The sequence below is a fragment of the Fusarium flagelliforme genome, assembly GCF_020744385.1.
Source record: "Fusarium flagelliforme strain FIESC 12 MPI-CAGE-AA-0113 chromosome Unknown B0J16scaffold_3, whole genome shotgun sequence".
Lineage (NCBI taxonomy): Eukaryota > Fungi > Ascomycota > Sordariomycetes > Hypocreales > Nectriaceae > Fusarium > Fusarium flagelliforme.
The window spans coordinates 1473925-1491849 of record NW_025763505.1 but is presented as its reverse complement, the minus strand read 5'-3'; the positions used below and the strand labels follow the sequence as shown (position 1 = coordinate 1491849).

Below are 17925 nucleotides of genomic sequence, written 5' to 3'. Positions count from 1 at the left end.
AAAACTTGAAGTATTTGGGAAGCTCGCGGCGTTAACGTACAGGGTCAAAAGTAAAGACCCTGGCTTGGTAGTAGATGGGTTACCAGCGAATTGAAGATGTGTTGAGAAACCGCAAGGCGGTATGAACCATGAATATAATAAATATCCAATTCAAAGCTCAATCAGAGTCCTCTCCAGAAAGGGCCACGGTTTTTGTACTTATCAACCTTCTTGCCTTTGCCCGGGACTGAATGTTCCTGTTCCCATTTTTCGTCGTCCAAGTATGCCGTGACGGCATTTTCAATGTCGTAACCTGACTGTTCCAGGTACAGTACAGCAATGTCATAGTCAGAGACCTTGCAGGATGTCATGAAGCGGCGAATCTTCCCTTTCCTCATCTCCTCTTCTTCGCCTTCAATAGGTCGTGGAGAGAGGCTTACGCCGCCCTTGTAGTACTCGCCAGGGATCAAGACTGTTCGTCTGCCAAGCAGCAGGTGGTCACTGGTGATATTGTTGCTTCGTCGAAGAGCAAAAGCCGGCACGCCGTATCGCAGAGACAGAGAGCTGATACTATCATGACGATGGTCAAGGAAATGCAGAATATCTGGGGCTTCCTCCTTCATGGCATCTCGAGCCAAAGCTGCCTTCTCGTCCTCGACATCGTGCGCCGTTGAGGCTGCTGAATATGGTGGTGGCGCTCCTGGTATATATGCAGTAGTCGAAGCAGATGACGAATAAGATGGAGGCTCTTTCAGACCTTGTGGCAGAGAAGTAGGCACTGTTGAAACCTGACAGTAAGGGCAATAGTCTGCAAAGCGCTCGTTTTTCTATCGTAAAATAGTGTCAACTTCAACCTAAAGAAACAGATAGCAAAGATAGATGACGAACATGAATACATTTGCCACATATGATCCTCGAGCAACATGCGACTCGGCGGTCCTGCGGCAGAGATAGTTCATCCTTAGTATAGGCGGGCGTTGACGAGAGGATAGTGGCACACGTAGAACAGGACTCCATAGTTTGTTCGTGATGTTAACAAGCAAGTGATAAATTGGTTTGAAAAGGTTCGAGAATAGTCTTTGCAGGTAAATAAATGTTCGATATCTTAAGGATGCACACCTATGAGAAGTATCCAATCACGTCATGGTCAAGATGCTAGTGGCATCCCATGCGAATAGTAAAATACGCCACTACAAGATACTGTCTTGACTGTATCACAAGCACACGACGCCTCCAGAATGAGACTTTAGTAAGATAGTTATTAATAATTCAATTTGTTTAGGTTCTGGGTAAACATTACCTATGATAAAGTTGTTTCATCTATAGACAATAAAATAATGTTAATGGATGCACTGAGCCTGAGAGACCAGTAAGCAAATCAACAGTTGACTGGGACATCATGGTGGAGGTAACAGAAATGGTTGACCCAAGTATGATACGAATAGGAACTACCTAACCTAGTCTAGGATTGTTTGAATCAGTCTTTGGCTTCAATATTTCTGCTGCTAGAATGGGGAGGTGCTTGCTTGGATCCGCCGTCTCTACTAGGTAGGTAGGTATTTATTTCTATTGACTTTCGCAAGCGCATGTCACGACCCAATCCTGGACTTCAACCTTGCAACTTTCCCCAAGTCACCACCCTCAACGTCGCATCATCCCCCAGTACACCAATTATACTGTGACACTCTCAAGGAATAGCCAGCTCTCCGAGATACAAACATTATGAGCAAGCCAGGATTGTCCTTTGGCCTCAACCTTAGCAAAAAGCCAGGCGCGTCAAAGCCTGCACCGCCAAAGCGAAAGCCCTTGTTTGGCGATGACGATGACTCGGATAACGACGGTGCCAATGATCAGGGAAAGACAGAAGAAATTGGAGAAATCGATGATTTCGGTAGCGTTCCGAAGCCAAAGACAACCACCTCGAAACCGACAAAGTTAAAGAATGGACCTCCAACTCAACCACCAAAGCTCAAGTCGAAGGGGCAGCCAAACATGATGTTTGGCGATCTCTCCAGCTCTTTGACGTCTCGAAAGAACGCCGAGGCTGCCGCCGAAGTCGATGCCAGCGTTTACGAGTACGATTCCGTTTACGATTCTCTTAAACCTAAGAAACAAGCCACAAAGGAGGACCAAGAAAAGAAGCCAAAGTATATGAAGAACATCCTGCAAGCGGCCGACGTACGGAAACGCGATGCGCTCATTGCAGAAGAGAAGAAAATTGCTCGAGAGCGAGAAGCTGAAGGAGAAGAGTACGCCGACAAGGAAAAGTTCGTTACAGAAGCCTACCGAAAACAGCAAGAGGAGAATAAACGACTAGAAGAGGAAGAAAGGAAGAGAGAAGAGGAAGAGGCAAAGAAGAACAAAACTGGTGGCATGTCTGCTTTTTACAGAAAACTCCTAGACAAGGACGAGCAAAGGCATTCAGATGCTATCAAAGCAGCTGAAGAGAAGACGAAATCCGGCATGCCCGCAGAAGAAGAGACTCAGGGCGCCGAGGAGGAAAATGAGAAAACCGAAGCTGACCTAGCCAAGGAGCTCAATGAGAAGGGCGCCGCGGTGGCCATTAATGAAGACGGTCAAGTCGTTGACAAGCGTCAGCTCCTGAGAGGTGGCTTGAATGTTGGTGCAAAGAAGAAGGAATCAGCCCAGCGTGAATCAGAGCGACAAGCCGAACGACCACAGAAAGAAGCTATAAACCGACAATACGACAGACGACAAAATCAGCGAGAGCGACAAACGCGCATGATGGAGCAGCAACTGGAAGAATCGATGAAGCGATCACGACTTGAAGAAGCAGCAGAAAGAGAAGAGGTTGAGCGCGCGGCCAAGAGTCGCAAGACGGAAGGCGAAATCTCGAGCGCGAAGGAACGATACCTTGCGCGTAAACGAGCTGCCGAGGAAGCGAAGAAGGCTGCCGGAGGAGCTTAGATACCCAACATTAGAAGAGAAGAGTTTGAATATAACGGCATAGCATGGCCATCGATACATTATCCCTGTCATTTCTGTTCCAGGTCGTCTATTCATCAATTCTAGCCATAATTCAATTGGTCGTACATGACAATTTCCTCTTAAAACGTCATCCGGCCCATTCCAGACATGTTGTCACAATATGATACAATCATGCGAACTTGCTCCAAGAAGCATCGCAGGTCGTTTGCTTTATATTCAGATTTTGCGCATCGTCATAACGTGGGGTCTTTTAGTGACCAGACTCCTGCCTTAATCGAGCAATGTAGGCCGAGTTGACCATGTTCCAGGCGGCCATGTACTTCTCCATGCAACCGGTCATGCAGGTCGTCTCGCCGCTCGACAGGGAAGTTCCAGGCTTAGGGACGCACTTCTCGAAGCAGGTTTCTTGGAGTTTCTGTACCGAGGACCCGATGTTAGTATTCGTCGGTGTCTAGGAGCAATTGCGATATGGACGGACCTCGATCAGAGTGCGAGCGTTGACCAGGTTGGCCTCCTGCTGAACCTGCTTGATAACAGCAGCCTTGACTTGTGTGGAATCCATGGTTGTGATTTTGTGGATTTAGAGACTTGGAGTCGTGACGTTGCTTGGGCTGTAGAGAAAGCTTGATCGCTATCGCAAAAAGATAGGCGGTACTGGAAAAATCCATGGTCCGGTTGGGTACATGACTCGCGCAATGCTGGGTTTATGCCTAGAAACTCTAACATATATTCTTTGCTGAGTCATGTCATTTATCTCGCTATCCGCCTTCCAGCCTTCCAGGCGATCATGTTGTTTTACTCATGAAACCACCCATTTGTATATCCAGTCTACCAGTAATGACTGATTAATTAATCATTCAACACAAACCAATGTATGTTTGATAATCCTACCATTAGCTAATCATCCATCAGCCCTCTGCATAACGTTACACGGTTTGACGTCCAATGATGTGACCATTAGGTATTCTTGTATGTACATATAGTGGACAAGTGCCGTCATACATTTCGTAGATTTCATTAACAGAGTAATAAAGTGAGTAGGATTTGGCTGAAATCAACTTAAGCTATATCATATTCCAAACGTCTGTCAAATCTTACTACAGTCAATAGCATTATCGTCGCAATGGTTCTAAGCACAATGAATGCTATGGTGGTTGAGGTACCAGAAAATGGTTCCAAACCCGAGTTGATCAAGAAGCAGATCTCTCCGCCCATGTTGGAACCTCATGAGGTGCTGGTTAAGGTTGCAACTGTTGCACAAAACCCAACTGATGGTAAATCTCCGAGAGCATCAAATCAACTTCGTATCACTGACTTTTCCAAGTCCAAGCTTTTGACCTCAATCTCTTTGGAAACGGCGCTGTGCTTGGTTGTGACTTCGCTGGTAAAGTCGAACGTCTTGGCAAGGATGTCACAAAGGTTGCTGAGGGCGATACAATTGCTGGTCTCATTTGGGGTGGTAAGTTGAGCAGAACAATTGGAGAAGTCTCAGGGCAGTTACTGATAGGATTCGAACAGGTGAGATCAAGGGCCTGGGAGCATACAGCGAGTACACCAAAGCCCATGAGAGCATTTGCTTCAAGGTTCCAAAGAGCATCTCACTCCCAGAGGCTGCCACTATACCACTGGCGTCTCTGACTGCTTGGCTTGCTTTTTTCTCAAGGGACAGCTTGAACATTGACCGTAACAAGTCAGACAACACCGTCCTGGTCTGGGGTGGAAGCTGTAAGTCTATATCAGGACCCCTGCTTCCGAGACGGCAGGCTAACACTGAGAAGCGAGTGTTGGACAGTACGCTATTCAGATTGCATCAATCTTCGGCTTCAAGATCATCACAACCTGCGGTCCTCACAGTTTTGACCTCGTCAAGTCGTTTGGAGCTACTCATGTCTTTGACTATAACGACCCCAACGTGGTGAAATCCATCAAAGACGTAGCACCTGATTTGAAGTATGTTTTCGATACTATCGGGAACAAGACGTCGTCTGTGACGGCATCCGAGGCTATTGATGAAAATGGTGGCACTCTCTGCACAGTCAGACCGGATAAGAGCTTCACTGAGAACGTAACCAAGCAGACCCGAGTCACACCTGTACTTGTCTGGACTGCATTCAACCGGGTGATCCAGTACAAGAAGGCTTCATTCCCGGTGAGTGGAATAGAATTTGTACTGACGCATTGATACTGACCATACAATAGGCTAGTGAGGAGGATCACAAGCTGGGCGTTGAGTTTAACGACAAGCTCCCTGGCTGGATCGATGAGGGCAAGATCAAGCCTAACAAGCCCAAGGTTCTTGGTGGACTGGATGCCATTCCGCAGGGATTTCAGGAGCATAGGGACGGTAAGATCTCTGGGTTTAAGCTTGTGTATGAGCTATAGATCCATTTGGTATCTCGAGTATTAAGCATCAAGATAAAATGTCCATATGAGTATTCATTTATTGACTGATGCATGTGAATTGTGGCTGCTCTATTTGTGGCTTTATAAAAGTGAATGGAAGGGGTTAAATGACAGGGGTCGTCCCCGTTAGTCTACCTAGTACAGTACCTGCAGTGGGGAGCACCCTCACCTAAAATCGGTTTGGCCGTAGACCTGAGGAAGAGGACACTTGTGCTAGCCCGAGCTCCTGTCCCGACCTACAGTATCGACAGAACACTCCCTACATTACCCACAGCGTCACGGCGACTTTGACAACCGACCACTGTGGTCAATTTTTTCCTCCTCCTACTCCAACATTCGATCGATCATACTGCCACGGTCAAGAGCAGTGTGCACCCGATACCAGCCAGTTTTGTAATTGGCCTATTCGAGACCAGATATAGCTTCATCATGCGCTTGTCTTCACTATCAGCGGCGCTCCTCGGTGCGTTCGCATGGACTACCAGCGCTTCTGAGTTCGACGATGAAAACATCAGGAGTATCTCTGTATGTTGTCCATACCCTGGTTGTCACTATCTCGAGTTCCTTGCTAACCTTTTCTTCCCATCTAGCTCAGGACACATTCCCTGACCCAGGTTAGTTGCGGCGCACGCACGCGAGCATAGAATTCAAAGATCGACTGATTGATTAACCCTCGTCATCAAACAGCCCTACCTCGACTCGGATATGCAAAGCCGCTGGTACGACTTTGGAGGAGATACCATTATTCGAACCGATTCGTACGCTTCCCCGATCCTCTGATAACGGCATGACAAGACTTTGGGACATTGGGTTGACTTGTTACAGGTACATCCGACTTACTTCTGATCGCCCTTCGCAGTCGGGATGGATGTACTCGCGAGTACCCCTCACTGCGACAAACTGGCAGATTGAGGTCGAATTCAAGATTTCAGGCAAGAACCAGCTCTACGGCGACGGTTTTGCTATGTGGATTACCCGCCAGCGTGCGCAGATGGGAACTGTCTTTGGTGGACCTGACAACTTCGAAGGCCTCGGAGTCTTCATCGATACTTACAAGAACAACCGCCCCGGCGTCGTCTTCCCCTATGTTATGGCCATGTACGGCGATGGCAAGACCTCTTACGACAAGTCCAACGATGGAAAGCACACCGAGCTCGCTGGATGCTCGGCGCGTGGTATCCGACATGCCAGCATCCCCACCAAGTTGCGCCTTACCTACTTCCAGGACAAGCAGCTCAAGCTGGAGCTTCAGTACAAGGTTGAGGACGAATGGCAGACATGCTTTGATCTCGAGGAGCCCCCGGCTGTCCCCAATATTGCATACGTCGGTTTCACTGCCGAGACTGGTGAGCTTAGCGACAACCACGATATCATCTCCGTCGCTGCCAAGAACTTGTACACCCAGCCTGGCAGCGGTGGCAACACCGGCGGCAAGTCCTCCAGCAGCAAGAGCAAGTCACGAAAGGGTACTGGCAAGACTACCACCGGTCAGAAACAGGGTAGCAGCTGGACATGGTTCTTTACCAAGATCATCCTTTTCATCATCGTTGCTGGCGGTGCCTACGTAGGCTACACAGCCTACCGATCCAAGGCCAAGTCGCACAGATTCTAAGCCGGTGGGAAAATAGCTGTAAACCAAGGGCGAAAGTGGTGCTGAGAACGACGGAAGGGGACCAAGTTGATGAGATACACACGAGTCTCTGCTTAGACAGCATCGTCTGGACTTCCTTGAATCTGTTATATATGTTTTGAGTAGGAGAGAGGCTGGTGAGAAGGACACAGGCCGGTGAGCATCGTCGAATGCTTTTGACGAAAAAAAATCCATCTATCTTTTTGTTGCGTTATATGCTGTGTTCGTATTGTCCATGATGTCTGCTGGTGAAGATTCAAGAGATGTTGGCAGCGCAAATCCATGCAAGTGGATGTAAGCTCCCATGTGTCAATTTCCTCTTAACGGCAGAACGGCTTGAGGAAGATATACGGATACAGATAGTAACTTCTTCCAAGTGGATATATATGATACTAACAAAGGCTAGACAAAGGCTACTAGGGATTGGTTGCAGTCTGCATGCTATGTCGTCTGGAAAACTACCGGAAACAGTAGCTCTAGGGTAGGACAGGGCGGTTGCTAGTTGCGATAGACTTGATGATGGGTAATTTACCCAGACAATCAATTAACTACTAGACTAACCATGCTGCTGTTGTAGCTCGTCACAAAAGGGAATACAGCATTCCTCTGCGTTCAGGTACAAGAGATAGCTCATCATTATACGTTCCAGTCAAGGCACACACTAGCCCGGAGCCGGGATCTTAATTGAGTTGCACTTATCTGATGATTGAAGGAGGCTTTTTTCTAGGATCCGTGTTGGACTAGCTGATCATCCACTCGTATCCTGAAGCCTACCACGAGCTGTCTCTCTTGTCCGTGGCAGGCAGGATGATAGTGGAAGCTCCCGTCGCCTCAAAGTTATCACCCCGCAATGGGATGGACAAGCCCACTTATATATTGACGGCTAGAGGAAGCTACTAAATAAGCCAAGCGCCAACTCCCGAGGCAACATCCAATGCCCGTACTTGACTGTAGACGAATGTTTTCTGGACAGTTTTGAGTTGCTCTCCTGATGGATGTCAGCTTTTGGCACGCCCTAACGTGTTTGTGTCTTGTTCCCTCTCATTCCAACCCAGCGTGTTGTTTCTTGCAAGGGCGTCAACCCTTAGTTAGCTATCTGCATCTTTCCCTCTTTCTCTGCCATTTTCCCATCTGATATCATCCTATTCTGATCAATGTCATCGGCCTTTCATTTTCTACAGCCATTAATATATCGTCGCCTTGTGTCTAAGAGTCCCTCGTCGTCATTGTAGCTAACTTACTCGAGCTTCTTCTTACCTTACGGGCCCGACTCGCATCGATTGTCGTCACTTCCGATCTTCCGTACGCTTTCTTGTCTGTCGTTAGACTGTCTAAACCCCAGTATTCCCACTTGTATTAAGCTACCCGCCTAAACGACGACATCATCGTATCGCATCGCCTTTTCGTTTCTCTCACTTGACTCGATCCGACCCGTCGTCTCATGGTCGCTACAGTACTAGACTTATACAGCCCAGTACAGTAGACAGACCGTACATCAACCAATTGTGGCTCAGAGAAGGATCTCATCTCGTCTCGTCTCGACGCCTCGTTCTCTTCCTTTCCATTACAATTCGAACGGACACAGACAGAGGACTGGAACCGAGAAGAAGCAGCGACATCATCTTGCACCCCCAAGTTATCTAGTGCGCAGTCGCTGATCTGAGCTGATCATAAAAGAGGGGCAACCTTTTGTTTTGGCCGAAGCTGCAATTGCACTACATCATCGCCATAGTGCGGTAAACCTTGTATTGTAGGTATAGTACCTTACCTTACCTTACTCTCTGTTTTGTTCTGCTCTGCTCTGTGCTGTACCTTGCCTCGTGTCGCATTGCACAACGGTTAGTTTACCGTGGCATATCAATTTACGACAGCTCAATTCGCCTTACCTAAAGGTTAAGACGCTTTCAGTCTTTTCTCTCTATCTCTTTTCCCTAGCTATTTGTTTTTTCCCCATCGGTCTTTTATCTGAAACGGCCAGACAACTGTTGCCGGACCACCTTTCCAGCCACTACAATCAAGTATCTTGTCCTGTCCTGTCCAATTGCCGGCCTCGGTGGAATGCGCCAAGCGTTGGAATCCTTTGTTCACGCCAGCAGGACGCCATTAAGAAACATAACCAAGCCCTGTTTATCATCCTCGGATTTCAATCTTCTCTCTCCTTTCTTTTCCTGTCTTTTTGTTCTGTTCTGATCGTCTCATAAGCTACTGCATACTCACCAAGTTCAGCGTCTTCTTTACTGTTACCGTTACGTTGCAAGCTGAGAGTGAGGGAGAAGACAGAGCTTCCCCACAGAACAAAACAGCCCATACTCAGTCTGGACAGACAGCACGTCAGAATTCAAACCCCTCTCCACTATTACGTTGTTGTGCCTGGACTTGAAAGAGAGAGAGAGCTCCAATTGCAAGGTTAGGAGATAACTAGGCTACGTTAGGTTGCACCAAACCAGGCGAGCTCACTGACCTCTTGTTGGCACCAGAGGCAATAGACGGCTTGGATCCTTTCAACTAACAACAAACCTGACCTCTCCGTTCTGTCCTGTTCTGGCCAACTCAATTCGAGGAATAACAACAACAGCAAGACAACAACCCGCAGCTCTCCGGAAACTGGGAAACCGGCCGGATATTCCACAATAGATTCCACTTCCTACCCAGCCTTTTCCTCCACCTGGCCTTAACTGGAAAACCGTGCGATCGATCTGCAGAGAGTGCTTCCTCATCTTCGGGTCCATTCTACCGTAATCACCAACAGCACGCACCAGCAACCAGTACCAGCCCAGTACACACCAATACTATACCTAACACTACCTACTACCTTAGTAGTATCTACCTCACTACACTACACTACACTACGCTCCCCGCTTTCTCTTTCAATCAATTGCTTTCCCACCCCCTCTCTTTCTTTCGTCACACTACTACTACCCTATGCCTTCACTGGGGTTTCTCAAAAAAAAGCGGACCAGAGAGGGCAACTCTGACCCTTCGGCCTCAAGTCCAACTAGTCCAGTTACTCCTACCACTTCCAGGTCCAAGTCCATCTCCAAAGCTTTTCACCTGCCTCGAACCAATAGACATTCCACTTCAGCTCCGAGTGCCCAGCCAACCAACGCTCATCAACAACCTCAGCAACAGCCCGACCATCAGCATCAGGAAGGCGCAGCGCCTCAATCCAATCAGCCTCCGGCGCAAACCCAACAAACGGCAGGTGCTACCGACGGTCAACAGCAGCAGCAACAGCAAGACCAAGATATGGATACAATCAAGCTCCACAAGCCCGAGTACGGGACGAATTCGATGAGCCCTCACGATCACCAAAACCTCCCAAGCATCAATAATCTCATCAACCAACCTCAGCAGCAAAACAATGCTCAGGGCAATTCCTACAATAACGGCCAGACCAACCCGCAGTACCTAGCTGCTACGATAGATAACCACCGACCTCAAACCGTCAGTCCTGGAACTGATCCCGCCGTTCTACAGCAGCAACAGCAGCAGGCTATGCCACAGCCGCCGAGTATGCCTCCACAGCAACAGCAGCAGCCTTCTGATTACCAGCAATCTCAACAACAATACCAACAGCAACAACCGCAGGCGCAGCAGCAGCCTCAGCAGTTTCAACAACAGCAACACCAGGAACAGAACCAGAACCAGGTACCGCAACAACAACAACAGCAGCAGCCGTCGCAGCAGCAGCATACCCACCAGCCTGGTCACCAGTACACCAATTCCGTGATGCGCGTCACGAAAGGCAAGTACTCGTTGGGTGACTTCGATATCTTGAGGACGCTCGGAACCGGTAGCTTCGGCCGTGTCCATCTAGTCCAATCGAAGCACAACCAGCGCTTTTATGCTGTCAAGGTGCTCAAAAAGGCCCAGGTGGTCAAGATGAAGCAGGTCGAGCATACCAATGACGAACGACGCATGCTGGCTGATGTCAAGCACCCTTTTCTCATCACCCTCTGGGGTACATTCCAGGATTCAAAGAATCTTTACATGGTGATGGATTTCGTTGAAGGTGGCGAGCTGTTTTCGCTTCTGAGGAAGTCTGGTGTAAGTTTGAACCCGTCCTGTCAAAATCCAGTTGATTAAAACGTTACAGCGCTTCCCTAACCCTGTGGCCAAATTCTATGCCGCCGAGGTCACTTTAGCCTTGGAGTACCTCCATTCCAAGAACATTATCTATCGTGATCTCAAGCCAGAAAACCTTCTCCTCGATCGACATGGCCACCTCAAGATCACAGATTTTGGCTTCGCGAAGCGAGTTCCCGACAAGACGTGGACACTGTGCGGTACACCTGATTACCTGGCCCCTGAAGTGGTTTCTAACAAGGGTTACAACAAATCCGTGGACTGGTAAGTTGTCGCACGAATAGTTTGGAAGTATATACTGACGAGTTGGACGTGCTAGGTGGTCGTTGGGTATCCTGATATATGAAATGCTTTGCGGTTACACGCCATTCTGGGATAGTGGATCTCCGATGAAGATCTACGAAAACATTCTCAAGGGCAAGGTCAAATACCCCGCATACGTTAACGCGGACGCTCAGAACCTCTTGGAGCGCCTGATTACGGCCGATTTGACAAAGCGCCTGGGTAACTTGTATGGAGGCCCAGCAGATGTGAAGAACCACCCTTGGTTCGCTGAAGTCACCTGGGACCGACTAGCCAGGAAGGACATAGATGCTCCCTATACGCCACCGGTCAAGGCAGGTGCTGGCGATGCCAGCCAGTTCGATCGCTACCCAGAGGATCCTGAGAAGTATGGCCTGGTTGGAGGAACAGATGAGTGAGTACCAGATTGGAGTGTTGAGAAACGAGCTTGGCTAACCCATACGCAGGTACGGACACATGTTTACGGAGTTTTAAGGGCATGCTTCATTGAGTAAACGAAAGAGGCTTTTGTATGACTAGGTCGAGGCTAGGCCTCGCTTGATGCGAAGAACTGTGGGCGAGGCGTCGATGATGGTGAAATGCTGATACGCTTTTGTGCTTTACATGAGGTTCAATGGTTCATTTTTGCGGGCAGCTGTGAAATTCGGGTGTTGGGCAAGATGAGCTTGTGAGGAACGACTCAGTTCGAAACAAAGCGGCAATGAGCATTGGCGAACGTACGAAAGGATGTTTGTGGCATGAACGAGTAGGTTTGCATAAACAGCCTTATCGAGTACGATTCTATCCTTTTGTGACCTACCTAACTATGATCCAATATGCCCAATTTGCGGATTTAAGAGTACTGACTTGGACATGTGTATTTCTGTGTAGCTTATATGGAATTAGAGAGTAGAAAACTCGGCAATGCCATGAGCTGATGTTGGACCAGGTATATTAGTAGTGCGAAGAAGATAGTAGTGATGACGTTTTTCAACATCAACTTCATCTTCCCTTGCTGTGATTGAGTGTTGAAGCTTAGCAGGTCACTTTCTCCACCTTGAGCCGTGGACGGGTTCCTCTTTTAGCGGCACGCGCGGAGGCTAAACAGAAACGGTCAGGACTGGATTTATTGAGGCTGGGGTTACACTTTAACTTGCCCAGGTACAGTAGAAGCTGTATGTACGCCATACGTTACAAGTGCGGTCAGCATGTGGAATGTATTTTTAAGTGCCAGGTAGGTAGGTACGTTGGATAGTTGGGAGTGGCCGCTCTTTCCGCTCCATCTCCATCTCAATACGTATTCAATACTACAAATTGGAAGGATCGGACTGCGGTGAGAGGGAAGGAAATACCGAAAGAAAAGGTCATTGCGGCCTGTTCCTTCCATTTCTAAGATAGAAAGTCACGAGGCTGGGAGAGTCTAGAATCTCACCCATGGAATCTAATTGATCAGCCTTTACAATCCCAGGCACATAAGCAGGGGGAATTGTCAATTTCTCGGGTCTCAGAGTTTGTTCAATGTCACTCTGACATTCTGATTCAGCCTCATCGAATCCCCTGCTTCAGTGAGTAGTCCATACCTAGGTACGGACAAACTCACCGACTTCTGTTTCCTTTCATTCTTCTTTGTTCCGTCTCGTTGGAATACGATAACGTATCCATCTGCACCTCATCTAGGTTCCGTAAAAGCTCATAGCCAAGCTTTGACTAGCGAGCTGCAAGACGCAGCACGAGCAGCCAACCCGGGGGAGGTGGCTTTTCTCTTAGGACGCGTCCGCAATTAATTCCAATCGATCGATCAACCACGTCGCACACAGAGAGACATACATCTACACACTTCAAATATCTGTTCTGTATCACAGTCGCAATGGAGGATTATCTGTTTCGACACTACGTTGATCAATGCCGCATCGTTCACGAGGATACTAGCTACATCGAGATTTTCAATTACTCGGTAAGTCACTTGCATCTGCATCCAAGAAATCACTCTTCACAGATTACAAAAGACAATTCGCTAATGCGCTCATTAGGATCCCTTTTATAACGTCTGCGAGGAGCATCCTTTGCCGGATGATGAGTTTGATAACTTTTTACATCAAACCGTTAGTGAATTTCCACTCCAGTGTCTCATCTAGGATTCAATTGACGAGATTAGGGTGCCTTTGCACCGCCAGACAACTTGAGGTCCGATACTAAGCTGCTTAGCGGTGTCCGATTAGTGTAAGTTTTCAAAGACATCAAGTTTCTTTTATAAGAACCGACTAACACTTGTGCCAAGAGTCCAAAAGAATGCCAAGCACCCCGATACGTTTCTTCCAAAGGTTATCTCACTTTCTCCAGAGAAATATGGATCTATGGTTCGCACCATGAACCTACCATATCGTGGTATCGAAACAAACTCTGTGGTCGGCCCTTTCTTCTGGTCTGCGCATGATCAGGATGACGATGACCCTCACTTGCGTGAGTTCACTGTTAGACTTATGTATTGAGCTCAAAATGACTAACACCGTCTCACAGATATTGTCCACCGAAAATCAGATGTTCTCAAAAAGGGCAGGACGAGAGGTTGGGAGATGCTCCTTTCTCATTCCTTCAAGACTGGTATTACTACTGGTTTCATCAAAGGAACCCCCAGCTCAGAAGTAGAAAAGTCTTTGGACCATCTCAAGGCTTGCGCCGACCAAGTCGGGCATCCGCTTCTACTTCCCATCATCATCCTTACATACGACTTATCCCCTGAAAATGATGAGAAACAGCGTAAAGCTCGTCATTGGCTCCGTCGCCTTGAAAATGCTGTCAGCCTGCGAAACGAAGTCGAGGAGCAGGAGCAGTATTTCCAGAACGGCTTCATCGACATTGATGGGCTAAGTCGTGATCTCGTTGAATGCCATGGCAATGTCATGTGGAAACGTCCTCAAGCATATGAAGCACTCGCCAAAGAGATGGAGAAGGCCATGGAGACCTTTCGATTTGTTTGGCTCACTCTAAGTCCGGCCGTCGAAGAGCAATGCGAAGCTGAACGAAAGCATCACAAAGAGATTGAAAAACTGCATCGAAGTATGGTATCGCGATTGGACTTTTACAAGGTCAAGCTCAAGGGCTTGGAGAATTACATTCATATCACTCTGGAGAGACTGAAGGTTCAGCGCGAAGCTGCAAGTTTCCCTTTTCTAGTATCTTGATTCAAACTAACACATCATAGCTTTATAACATCATGTCCCAACGTGAGGCGAGACTGAACCTCGAGATCGCAGGAGAGCAAAGGCGAATAGCTCATGCCAGTAAGCGGGATAGCACGGCCATGAAGACGTTATCCCTTATGGGTGCACTGTTTCTACCAGGAACCTACCTCGCCTCTGTCTTCAGCATGACTTTCTTTGACTTTGGAGCCGGTTTGTTATTATCGCCCATTTTTGCTGGTAGTTTATACTAACATGGCCCCCTAGATGCGGATCCTGTCATTTCTGTCGAACTCTGGGTCTACTTTGCCATAACAGTTCCAGTTACAGCCCTAATCGTTGGTTGCTGGATGTTCATCGACAAACGACGTCAAGAACAACACAAGAAAGACGACGCGGACTTGGAGAAGAACATTGACAAGATGGAGAAAGAGATAATGTTTGCGCTTCGCAAGCGAACGATGAGCAAGGCTAATACCTGGAACACCGTAAGCCCACCCCCAAAACCATGAGACCTGCCAGGATACGATACTTGATCGAGCAACTTTTGTGCACTTCTTTGGAAAGATGTGCTCCATTTCGGCTACAAGGCGAACTTATGACTCACGAACACATTTTGATGCCATGTGTTATGACATATATGACTTGATTTCATGGATAGACTTAGTTATGGATACGATGAATAAAGCATATCTATGTATAAATATGAATATAATACATTGAAACCTAAACGTCTTCTCACATTACAAGCGACTGCTGAAGGATCTATCCAACAGCTTCTACCAAGTTTCCAATGCCGGTTTCCCCACAGTGACTGACATTGACATGGCTGCATTAAAATATCATATGTAACCCTTGTAAACTCCATCATGGTCTATTCGTGCCGATGTAAAACGAAAACAGCAAAGCATGGGGCATCAAAATGAAAGTGTGCTTTTCTCCAAAAAGAACATTGCGCCGCTCGTGTGTAGGGATGGTATGATTAAATGCGAATTTGACCATCGCCAGAACCACCAAACCACCTACGGAAGTCTGGCCCCGAGTTGGATGGCCCAGCACCCGCATCGTTATCGTCGCCACCCATCCACTTTGGCTTCTTAATATCGTTGAACCACTTGGGAGCCTCAATACCATCCATCGTATTCTTCATGCGATGGCCGATGATGGTAAAGAGGTTGTCATCTTCTGGTTCTTCGTCATTCCAGTTCGGACCATAGCGATGTTCCGGACCACGACGCGCGCTCGTTGTGGAGGGTCGAGCGGGTGATCGAGCAGGCGAAGATGTAGCGCCACGAGCAGAAGGTATTGACAGGACGGGGGCCGATCTGCCGCCTGTTGTTCCAGTTCCGCCTATCCTAGCGAGAGCATCCTCCCTACGATGGAACAGTGTGTTTCCGCCGAGCTCACGAGAAATGAGATCTCTACCTTCGCGCCACGAGCCAGTGCCGTAGGTGATGCCATTCTCTTCCTCGTCGTCAATGACATCCATGCCAACGAAAATTCGCTTGACCCTGCCATAGATACCAAATAGGGTAGCAAAGACTGGGAAAAGCACAACAACGGGGAAGAGGTCATCAAACCAATGACCCAACGGTGTAAAGTCGATCAACTGGCCAAGGAATCCGTAGAACACTGTCTTCTTGTAGACCTGGCTTGATAGGAAGGTAATAAAATTGTAAGAAATAGGAATGGTGAGCTTGGCCACTTGCATGGCGTACCAGAAAGCCGACTCGTGAGCTGTGTTGCGACGAACGAGAGCCCGGCCACGCCAGACTTTGACTTCTGTCATTGATATCAAGGCAGCTGCACACATGTAGCAAATCCAGAACGATGAGATGGCCTGACCAGCGAAACCAACTTCAGGCTTATCACCAACCCAGTGATGTACCACTGTTAATCTGATGACCGACAATTTGGGGAATGCAACCTTAACTACCTCGGACCAAACAATACAGGCGGATGCTGCTGCCAAGAACAGGCCAAGAAGAACTTGAGCATAAGGTAATATCTGGTAATAGTAGAGATATCGTGTGTATGGAGTCAAGATGACAGTCTTTTCCCAAAATGTTGCGTGGGGCGATACCGCTCCAAAATCGAGCTTTCTCGATGCTGCGGAATCCAGAATTGCTTGTGTTTCGGCTGCTTCTTGAACCAGGTCGCTCCATGCATTGACATATCGAGATCGAGCGTGCTTTGCGCGCACGTATTTCCTGGTGAGATCGGCGAGGTATTTTTCGGTGATAACATGTGGAATAATGGTTGTGTCGGGACCCGTGCCGAATCGTGTGCTCCGAGTTTGAGATTCTGGGAGGTTGGCCATTTCTTGTAGTTCCTCAATCCAGTCTCGGTATGTATTTGCGCTTCCTGTCTTGCGTCGTCCCAGTTCAGCGACTTGAACCTCAATATCCTCAAGTTTTGCAATCGAGTCCTCCATCTCTTCGTAAACCTTGGGCGCCTTGCTCTGGAGTCGTCGGAGCCGTCCGCTGATGCTTGCGCCGCGCATGAGGCGTCTCGGTATTGATACCAAACCGTGACCCATTAGATAAATAGCAAGGATCAGTCCCCAACAGTACGCAAGTGCCATGATCGTGCCCTTGATGGCTTCGACCTTGAAGCCAAACTTGATGAAGAAGTAAACGAGGCCGATCGATGAGAATCCCAGAACAATGGCGTGAAACTGCGCATTGCTGCGAACTGAGTACATGAACTTGTCGTATGGTTCCCTGTATCCAGAGTCGGAATATTCGGCCAAAATTGGGAGTATGAACCTAGGGTTGTTCGTCAGCATAACGCGCCATACACACCAGCAAATCATCATACCAAGTCAAGGCAAATGTCAACCAATACGAGATGCGCCATGAAACCAATATGACCCGTTCGGGGAGCCATATTCCTCTTGTAGCTTCATCTCCAGTGACTGCGCTCGAGGCGAGATCGATCGGGACAAGGATGACGACTATTGTTGGAAGCCAAAGAGCGAAGAAGATGGGGATGAGATAAAAGGCTGGCGTTGTCCGTAGAGGGAGGTAGTATCGCAGAATAAGGAGAACGACGAGGGAGATGACAACAAGAACGATACATGAGAAGATCGCTGAGCCGACCGGCGACGAACTACTTGTTATGTGTAACATTTCGAAGAGACACAGCGCATGGCGCACAAATTTGTAAGGATAAGATTTAAAGTGAAGCCTAGAAGTGACCAAAAGATGGTTAACTTAATTGACATGCGATAGACAGGGGCACGGGCCGTTCGGACTTGGTCTCGAGGTACGTACCTCGGAGGTTGTCTGCCCGCCTTGCGTCATTCAACTTTGACCCGCTTAGGCCCGTTTTATGCATGGCCCTGCATGGAATGAACCAGCCCTGTCTGATACTGCACTATACTGGCCTACAGTACCGTGCTGAGTACTCTGTAGG

The 17925-nt window shown here is 48.1% G+C and overlaps 8 protein-coding genes across 8 annotated transcripts; 5 read left to right on the top strand and 3 right to left on the bottom strand.

The window, feature by feature from the left end:
* Nucleotides 1-161: 161 nt before the first annotated feature.
* Nucleotides 162-996, bottom strand: B0J16DRAFT_318160 (uncharacterized protein; the record flags this gene model as incomplete). The annotated part of the gene is made up of 2 exons (XM_046125426.1): nt 162-806; nt 868-996. 2 exons carry the CDS (start codon nt 994-996, stop codon nt 162-164), a joined length of 774 nt encoding a protein of 257 aa, XP_045984408.1.
* Nucleotides 997-1586: 590 nt separating this feature from the next.
* On the top strand, nt 1587-2966 carry B0J16DRAFT_337286 (coiled-coil domain-containing protein 55-domain containing protein). The gene has a single exon (XM_046127339.1). The coding sequence runs from the start codon at nt 1702-1704 to the stop codon at nt 2905-2907; it is 1206 nt and encodes a 401-aa protein (XP_045984407.1). The 5' UTR covers nt 1587-1701; the 3' UTR covers nt 2908-2966.
* On the bottom strand, nt 2967-3529 carry B0J16DRAFT_337285 (mitochondrial import inner membrane translocase subunit TIM13). Its single transcript, XM_046127338.1, has 2 exons — nt 3407-3529; nt 2967-3343 (listed from the first exon to the last, which is right to left on the bottom strand). The coding sequence occupies exons 1-2, from the start codon at nt 3488-3490 to the stop codon at nt 3179-3181; spliced, it is 249 nt and encodes an 82-aa protein (XP_045984406.1). The 5' UTR covers nt 3491-3529; the 3' UTR covers nt 2967-3178.
* A 148-nt stretch (nt 3530-3677) lies between these two features.
* Nucleotides 3678-5366, top strand: B0J16DRAFT_337281 (chaperonin 10-like protein). Its single transcript, XM_046127337.1, has 5 exons — nt 3678-4202; nt 4253-4387; nt 4447-4653; nt 4707-5077; nt 5128-5366. Exons 1-5 carry the CDS (start codon nt 4052-4054, stop codon nt 5308-5310), a joined length of 1047 nt encoding a protein of 348 aa, XP_045984405.1. The 5' UTR covers nt 3678-4051; the 3' UTR covers nt 5311-5366.
* Nucleotides 5367-5536: 170 nt separating this feature from the next.
* B0J16DRAFT_337277 (concanavalin A-like lectin/glucanase domain-containing protein) lies at nt 5537-7175 on the top strand. The gene is made up of 4 exons (XM_046127336.1): nt 5537-5856; nt 5922-5945; nt 6019-6089; nt 6157-7175. The coding sequence occupies exons 1-4, from the start codon at nt 5761-5763 to the stop codon at nt 6941-6943; spliced, it is 978 nt and encodes a 325-aa protein (XP_045984404.1). The 5' UTR covers nt 5537-5760; the 3' UTR covers nt 6944-7175.
* Nucleotides 7176-9787: 2612 nt separating this feature from the next.
* On the top strand, nt 9788-11937 carry B0J16DRAFT_94969 (kinase-like domain-containing protein). Its single transcript, XM_046134736.1, has 4 exons — nt 9788-11008; nt 11058-11311; nt 11367-11744; nt 11797-11937. The coding sequence occupies exons 1-4, from the start codon at nt 9884-9886 to the stop codon at nt 11822-11824; spliced, it is 1785 nt and encodes a 594-aa protein (XP_045984403.1). The 5' UTR covers nt 9788-9883; the 3' UTR covers nt 11825-11937.
* An 879-nt stretch (nt 11938-12816) lies between these two features.
* Nucleotides 12817-15235, top strand: B0J16DRAFT_337274 (uncharacterized protein). Its single transcript, XM_046127335.1, has 7 exons — nt 12817-13283; nt 13360-13431; nt 13485-13549; nt 13608-13789; nt 13847-14484; nt 14532-14721; nt 14776-15235. The coding sequence occupies exons 1-7, from the start codon at nt 13197-13199 to the stop codon at nt 15018-15020; spliced, it is 1479 nt and encodes a 492-aa protein (XP_045984402.1). The 5' UTR covers nt 12817-13196; the 3' UTR covers nt 15021-15235.
* On the bottom strand, nt 15236-17696 carry B0J16DRAFT_412945 (LMBR1-like membrane protein-domain-containing protein). Its single transcript, XM_046133353.1, has 2 exons — nt 17329-17696; nt 15236-17276 (listed from the first exon to the last, which is right to left on the bottom strand). The coding sequence occupies exons 1-2, from the start codon at nt 17637-17639 to the stop codon at nt 15491-15493; spliced, it is 2097 nt and encodes a 698-aa protein (XP_045984401.1). The 5' UTR covers nt 17640-17696; the 3' UTR covers nt 15236-15490.
* Nucleotides 17697-17925: the final 229 nt, after the last annotated feature.